This window comes from Protopterus annectens, chromosome 7.part0, assembly GCF_019279795.1.
Source record: "Protopterus annectens isolate FY-2018-M chromosome 7.part0, PAN1.0, whole genome shotgun sequence".
Lineage (NCBI taxonomy): Eukaryota > Metazoa > Chordata > Ceratodontiformes > Protopteridae > Protopterus > Protopterus annectens.
In genome coordinates this window covers 1,081,391,987-1,081,400,677 of record NC_056739.1, presented here as the reverse complement: position 1 = coordinate 1,081,400,677, position 8,691 = coordinate 1,081,391,987, and the positions used below count along the sequence as shown (strand labels likewise).

The 8,691-nt window shown below is 40.2% G+C and overlaps 1 protein-coding gene across 1 annotated transcript in view; it reads right to left on the bottom strand.

Annotated features, from left to right (window-relative positions):
* Positions 1-8,691, bottom strand: part of IQGAP1 (IQ motif containing GTPase activating protein 1) — a 1,927,315-nt gene that overhangs the window by 1,244,677 nt on the left and 673,947 nt on the right. The window contains exons 13-14 of the mRNA XM_044076373.1: positions 1,810-1,970; positions 1,076-1,200 (exon numbers count right to left, since the gene is read on the bottom strand). Of these exons, the coding sequence (XP_043932308.1) occupies positions 1,076-1,200; positions 1,810-1,970 (286 nt within the window). The remainder of the gene's footprint in view (positions 1-1,075; positions 1,201-1,809; positions 1,971-8,691) is intronic.

The window sequence follows — 8,691 nt, the reverse complement described above, 5'->3', positions numbered from 1 at the left end:
GAAGACATGTAGAAGGAGCCCTGACACTATGGGGCTGAAAGAAGTGTAGAAGGAGCCCTGACACTATGGAGCTGCACCAAGCTTTTTGAGTTTAAGGAAAGAAACAAGAATTGCAAAATTACTGCAAAAGCCCTGTACCTTAGACCAAAAAAAAAAAAGTTAGCAAACTGGTCAAGACTCGGTCTGTTTTGAAAAGAAATAAAATGCTTAACAAGGACATTAAATAACTCTTTGGCTACTAAAAATGCACTAACATTGCCTCACTACACATTTGCTAATTATTATGCTTAATTTTTTTGCAGTTCACCATAACCTACGCTAATAAAGCTTTTCCAACTATTTACTCCCTCAAAGAACAACCTTCATCCCCGAGATCTATACCCTCCAGCCTCTTGTGCAGCAACACTCAACTTCTCTTAAATTTCAGTAAAACAGACCCAAGACCCTACTTCTCAAACTCAGCAATTCAGGATTTAAATCCAAGAAACTTCATCCAACCTTACTAAAGCTTGCAGCTGAAAAAAATCACCAAGCCCCTTAATCATATTTTTAACATCTCTTTCGCTTCAGTCACTGTCCCACCAGTACACAGTTACAATCCCTCTATCTAAAGTCACTTCTAATTGGATTATAGACTTATTTCCACCCTGTTTTCTGTTATCAAAATATTTGAAAAACTTTTAAAAAAGCAACTACTTTAGCACATTAATAGCTATTGTCTATTATATGATGTACAACATGGCTTTTGCAATGCATTCAGTACCCTTTACTGCCCTGGTAACTGCCATTAATACTATTTACTGTAACCTGAATGAGGGACTTACCACTTCAAGTTTCTTTGTTGGCATGACAATTGCTTTCGACATAGTCAACCATACCCTTTTCAACAAATAAAAGGCATTTTAATCTAATCATAGTCACAGAAATGGGTTAAAAATTAAATAACATTCACCAAAAAGTTAATTGACAAAGTGGCAGTTTAATGAAAATTATAGGAGTGGAAAGACTTGCACATTCTTAACTTGAAATACTTGGAATGTACTTCTGTAAGACAAAAAAATAAAAATTCCCTTACGTTCATGTTCTTCGTGAACAGTAGTGTTTACATTGTCCACCACTGCCTGAATATCATTCCATGACAAGAATTCATTCCCTTCTGCTCGGGATTGTGCCTTCAGTTTTAAGAGTTCATCGATGTACCTTTAAAAGCAAAGCAGAAAACTGAAACTATGTAAAATGACTAACAGTGGGTCATAACATTTCCCTCTGTTCCTTGTTCTACTACTGTAAAATCTGTTTTACAACAAACATTTCTGGGATATGATCATTTTAAATACCAGCTATAAAATAATTTAAGGTTCGGAGAAATGTTGCAAAAGCTTACAGTCGATTTAAATTACTAATTGGTCTGGTGTGTATTACATCTGTTTGAAAAGATGGATCTTGTACTGTCCTCTGGTATATTTTTGTTGCAGCCATATCTGTGAAGCTCCACTTGCTCAACTAGTTTTAAAAACAAATTCTCAACTTATTCCTTCGGTCACCCTGCTAACTGCTGTGTGTGTAGCATAGTAAAAGAGCTGGAGATAAATACAGACCTTAAGTTTCACTCAGCTCAAACATTAGATAAATGCCCTGCCTGGTTGTCTACCAGTTCTGATATGCTATGCAACTCATTCCATCCATCAGTTCACCACTCACAGACCCCTCACACTATCCTCTAACATGCAGAAAAAAACTATGTATAATTTTTACTAGCATTACTTCTCTGTGTTCAATTCCTTGGCTGCAATGAAAGTTGTTTCATACCTTTGAGAGTTTTCATTTTCCACATTTGTGAGTCCCGTGACGGAGCTACTTAAATATTTCCATACTTCACCAATATCACCAGTATCTAGTGCTTTGTTTATGAGAGCAACAGAAGAAAGCATCTCCACAGCCACTCCAAGTTCTGGGTTAGACAAGTATCCCTGCATTCAAAAGACAAAAATAAACCCGTAACAAAATAGCAACAAGTAAACAAGCACATTCAGGATACTATGCACAAACAATGAGCATTTATCTTGTGATGTTAACAACTCACATAATACTGGAGACATGTGTGGATAAAAATAAAATAAAAAAACAAGAAAGCATGCAAACAATGTTAGTCCTCTCGTCTTTTACAAATAATCCACTCAAGTACATAAAACCCGCACACTAAGATAAAAGACATGAATCTGCACTTATCAGATTAAGAAGTGTGTATTCATATATAAGCACACATACATGAGTAACCAATGCAGCACCCCTACGGTATCATCCTCCCTGGTAATAACCGACCAAAAAGTGGTCACTTTCAAAGTCCCCATCTCCCCTAACCCCCTCTCTAGCTAGGATCAAACAAAAAAACTTCTCCAAAGCATATTACAACCTCCTGAGGCATGGTATAAACAGCTTCAGAACCCCCTCCTCCACTGTAGGAACTGGCACCAATGTCCAAATCTACACCAAAGTATTATACGAGCATTTATATAGATGCATGGAATCAGGAATACCCGACAGGATAAAAATCATCCTCCTGAAGGATTACAACACCGGTCAGGTGGACATCTGCAATAAAAATATAAAACAAAAGGAAAAAATTCTGTCCAGGACCAAGAAGGAGCAGGTGCCCAACTGGAGGGAATCTCTCCTTATAGCCTGAATAAGCAAATAAGAGCACTAGTGAAATCCTCTAAAACCAACTTAGAGCCCAAATTGACCACATCTACTAGAAACGTCATAAGGCCTTCTTCACATATGTCTGCAATCTCAAAGGAAGCACCCAGATTTGCTCAGAAATGGTGGTCAAGGACACCACATACACAAATGCTGTAAATATAGCCAATCTACTGGCTGACAGATTCAGCAAAAACTGCTCCCCTCTGTCTCGCTCAGGACAGACCCATACTTGTCCCCCCACCCCCTTATCTCTAGGGAAAAAGTCATCACTGCCCTCTCAAAGGCAAAAAATACAGCTTCAATGGGACCCGATAACATCCCAGGCTGCAGGCATGAACTTGCAGCACCATTAAGCACCCTACTCAACCAAAGCCCGAGTACCAGCTTTGTCCCAGCCGACTGGAGGACCGCCACTTTCATCCCTTTATACAAAGGTGGAGCATCCACTGATCCAGGAAATTACAGACCCATCAGCCTAACTAGCTGATCTGCAAGGCCATGGAATGGATTATCATGGACCTCATTAACAAGGGCAATGGCAACCTCCAAACACTTGACCCCACACAGTTTGGCTATGTCAAGGGGAGGTCATGTCTGTTAAATGTGGTTGACTTCTCTGAGATGGTCTCCAAAGTCATGGACGAGGGGAAGACCATGCACACCGCGTACCTTGACCTGGCCAAAGCCTTTGATACTATTCTCCACTTGGACATAGTAGATAAACTCAACTAGGCATCAATCCATATGTTACCAGATGGGTAGCAAACTGGCTCACTGATAGAACCCACCTAATCAGCATAGGGGAAGCCACCTCAAGCAGTAGACCCGTAACAAGTGGCGTACCCCAAGGATCCATCTTAGGGCCTCTGTTACTCGGAATGTACTCTAAGGTGCAGGCCAAAACCAGTGGACTATGGCTGACCAAGTTTGGAGATGATTGCAAGCTGGGAGCGGTCATCAATTCCCCAAGTGATGTAGACGTCCTCCAAGAGGGTCTCATTCAAACAAATGACTGGTGCCAGAAACATGGCCTCAAGCTGATTGCCAAAAAATGCATAATCTTCCCCTTTGGGGAGAGTGACATCCCCACATATTATCACATTAATAACAAAGTCCTAAGTACACAATCAGTAATGAGGGATTTTAGTACCCAGATTAATAGCAACCTGACTTTTGACCACCACGTTGCTTCCGTTATACAGAAAGCTTTCTACATGGCCCACCACATAAGGGTATCTCTTCCAGAGACAAAGAGGTCATAACATCCCTGTATTCTTCCCTTACAAGGCCAATTACCGAGTACAATGCCCTCTTCAGCATATATCTAGTAAAGCACATGCAGCAGCTGGAGAGACCACAGAGGTTCCTCACCCGGAGAATCCAGGGCCTCAAACAGCTACTCTGCACAGATGGGTTAAAAGCCCCTTCCCTTTCATACAGACTCCTCAGAGGCTGGCATACAAAGCAATCTCAGACCCGCCTTGATGGGACTTGCTGCATATCCACAGGTCAAGCTCCACTCAAGCAACCCATGTGCGCGACCTCAACCTGGTCTGTAAAATCAACAGGACTCGCTGGCAAGACAGATTTGCGTCTCAGACTCCCCCATCTGTGGAATAGACTACCTCTCCACATCAAGCAGAATACCTCATTATCCCTTTTTAAGCACAACCTGGATAACTGGATGGCAAACAGAAAATACACTTTTTAATTTCTCCAAGTGTTTTGGGTTTCTAATACCATGACAGGAATGGACCCCATTCCAAAGTCAAAGTATGATTAAAGTTCATGAAGTTAGTATTGTTTCAATCTTTGATGTCAGCCAGTAGTGCTCTTTGCAGCACCCGCAATGTGCCCAGCAATGACTCCTTCTGCAGTTCATACGGAGTTACATGCATTGGTAACATATCTAAATATGATTGTAAATTCTTTTTTATAAGACCCGTTGCTCCTACTACTATTGAAACTGTCTATCTTTCCTCCACATTGCTCTCGTTTCTGCCTGCAGAGCCTGATATTTATTTATTAACATATCTATACATACATACATATTTGCCTTTACTTTGGTCAACATTCAAAATATTGAACTTTCTTTTGATAGCTTAAGAAAATGAATTCTCTTAATGCCAGCTTCTGTTTACATGAGACTGTGGTTCATCAGGGACTGAGAATTTGCACTTTCCCCGCTGTTATGAAATCTATGAAATCTCATTGTTGGTATATACAATTAGCAGAAGGCATGGGGTGAGCAGGGGAGCTTGTACTACCTGCATAAATCAGTTTTGATTGTTCTTAATCTCAAAAGATAAAACTTTACTTGTTGACCTTTTGTTAGGTAAATCACATACAGAATATTTTTTTTTTTTATTTTAATTTATTTAACATTTGTTGACCGGGAATGTCCGACTAGGTTCCATAGAGCCTGTTTTCAGCGGAGGCCCGGGGAGAAATGCTCCAGATTCATATGTACCATTCATTGACAACTCAATATGTAAAACTGGAAAAAAGCCAGTACAGCTGATCAATATTACGTATACATTTATTTATATTTACATTTTTTTTGTTTTTGCATTTTTTCAACTGGCTGGAGAATGAAAAGATGACATTAATATGTTGATTTTTGGATGGTATGACACATAATAAATATATATAAGCATCAATACACCCAATGTGAGTACACACGTGATTTACATACACAACACACTTATATATATATATATATATACACACACACACATACATACACACACACAGGTAGAGATACACAGAGACATAAATAGATATGCGCAAGCAAGCACACACAAACACAGAAATACATTTACACACCTCAATTTTAATGGTGCAGATAAAGGGTATAATAAAAGCATGCATATGTTACACTACATGGATTATTTCTGACTTCCACAGCTAAACACTTGATAAATCCTCAAACTCTACTAAAAGTCTCTTGCATTTCCAACAATGGACAAAAATAAAGTTGGCAAGTTGTATACATAAAACACAAATACACAACTCTTAACACAGCCCACCTGAAACAACCTCTCCATCTACCACTGTATTAAAAAATAAAATTTAAAGCAGACCACACATTCCGATCAGTTAAAAAACACTATGCACCACTAAACAACCCAATAAATTAATCAAATTAATCATCATCATATTTCAATGAAAACCTTGAAAGAATAAAAATAATAAATAAAATAAAAACTGATGGCAACTACCCATTTGGAAAAATGGCAAAACAGACAATTCTAACTGTATAAACTGAAAATACATTAACTAAAAACACAAAACCTGAAACTAAAATTCAAGCACAGCCATACACTAATAAAATTAAGTATAAAAAGGAGACAAAACAAGTGAGTGAGTAGGGGACTGACTAAAATTTACCAAAGAAGCTTTAGAAATCCTATATGAAACACTCTATTCATTAAAAATTCATGCAAACTACCTGAAGTCCTACTCAGTGACAACTTAAGACTTTTACATAGCCCACATAAATTAATGGCGAAAACTACAGTTGTGTGCACTTACTATAAATGTAGATGTTCGAGTGTATTCACTGTTGCAGTCATCACACTTGTGTTATCCTGCCAGGGGTAGCCCTCAGTCGGCCCGAATACCAGAGACTTAGTATTTCTGTGTCGGTTGCTATCGCTCCAGGACTGACATCAGGTTGTCAGTGGTATAAAATCAGGCAGCTGACGCCATTACATCAGTTTTTCTTGCCCCAACTGTCAGGAGCCCCCAAATAGTGAGCTAGGTTATGGTGGAACACCACCACTAGTACAAAGTAAATACCAAAAATTCCCTGTAAGGACAGAGGAAAAGAGAAAGAGACACAGAGAGAGAGAGAGATACAAGGGGGATGGTGGATGGGAAACCAGGACTGCAACAGTGAATGCACTCGAACATCTACATTTATACTAAGTGTACACAACTGTACTATGTTCTTCATGTTTCACTGTTTTAGAAATCACACTTGGGTTGATTCACAAAGCTGAAGAAAAGGGTGGAGGCAGTCAAGAAGACAGTGGGCTGGCTAGGATGCCCTGCAAAATTGCGGTGGCAAAGCCTGCCCTGGATTTGGAGAAGACAGGCAGGTAGTAATGCTTGGTGAATATATGAACAGAAGTCCATGATGCAGCTTCTAGGATGTCGCTGGTAGGGATCCCTCTTAGAAAAGCTGCAGAGGTACAGGTTGCCCTAGTGGAATGTGTCCTGACCCCCTTTGGGGGTGGTTTCCTATGAGGTTTGCAGCAGAACTGATGCAGTGCGCTATCCATTTGGAGATTGATTGTTTGGATACGGGCTTGCCCTCTGCCGCTGCTGCGAAGCTGACTAGCAATTGGTCAGTTTTTCTAAAAGATTTAGTCCTATCCAGATAGAATCTGAGCTGTCTGTGCACATCTAGAGTGCAGAATCCTTTCCCCCTTGTTTTGAGGGTTAGAGAAAAAGGTTGGCAAATGAATGGATTGGTTGAGAGCCACAGTGGACACCACTTTAGGCATGAAGGATGGGTTAGTCCTGAGGGAGACCCTGTTGGCATGGAAAATGATGAAGGGCTCTACAGCCAGGAGTGCTTGCAGCTCTGAAACTCTTCTAGCTAAAGTGAAGGCCAGAAGCAAGGCTGTTTTCCAAGAGAGGAATTTAACTCTGCTAAAGTTACAGGCTCAAAGTGGGGTAGGGTGAGCTTTTCCAACACAAAGTTAAGGTCCCAAGCTGGGGTAGGAACTCTTCTGGGTGGCCTTAAGTTGTTAGCCCCTCTTAGGAACTGTTTGATGAGAGGGTGTGAGGAGAGAGGTGGCTCTGTGCTGTAATAAGCAGAAATGGCAAAGGCATGAATTTTAATAGAAGAGAAGGATAGACCCCTGTGTAGTAGGTCTGCTAGGTAATCCAGGATGAGAGGTAGGGAGGGCTGTGCTGTTTCAGCTCCATTAGCCTGCATCCAGGTGCAAAACCCTTTCCACTTGTCGGCGTAGGATTTTCCAGTGCTGGGCCGTCTGGCCTCACCTATAACATCCAGGACTTGTTTGCTTAGGTTGGCAGCTGTAGGAGAGGTCAGGGAATAATGTATGCATATTGCTACCCAGGTTTAAATGATACTTGCTCAATCTCTAGTTTGCTGAAACTGAGAAGTTTACAAAGGTGAAGGACAGTTTGTTGCATTATTACAACTCTGTAGAATTTTTAACATGCTTGGACTGGAAGGTTCACAACAATGTTTACTTTATTTTTTTTTTTTACTATTTTTATTTTATTTAATATATCAGGATTTGTGAACCAGTTTGTCATGTATACTATAAAAAAATATATATTTTATGTCTTTATGTAAAACTACCACCCACATTTGGGTTCGGAAATTTACCCTTTAAATTTAATGTCAACAATGTTAAGCAGGTTCTCATTTTACAAATTTGTATCTTTCTAATTATTCAATTATGTAATTAATATATAAATGTAAATGTTGCCATAATGAGTGAGACTCTGAAGAAGTCAGGTATTAGACCTGACGAAAAGCGCTTAAGTCACTCGAATTTGTGTTTATTTTAGTAAAGTAAAGTTTTAATACTCTCTGTGTCACTGGTTACGGCTTCTTGAGTTTTTGCTGTTGGAACTGTTTGCCTTTTTGTTTCTTTGAGGTCAGGGAATAAGCCAGGTTGCCAGCTTCAGGGTCTGCAATTGTGGATACATGAATTCTCCATTTGTCTGGGTCAGGAGTGTTGGAATCTGAGGTAGGTGCCATGGTGGCAGAGGTGACAGGCTGTGCAGCAGTGGGTACCAGTGCTGGCATGGCCAGTATGGGGAAATCAAAATTGCCCTTGTTTTTTCCTCCTTATTTTGGGCAGTATCCTTGAAATGAGTGGTAGAGGGGGAAATGCATAGACTGAGAGGTTTACCCGCTGGAAGGATACAGCATCCACTTTCCAGGCCTTGCTGTGAGGTTCTCTGGTGCAGAATTTGCTGAGTTGATGATTGGAGTGGGAG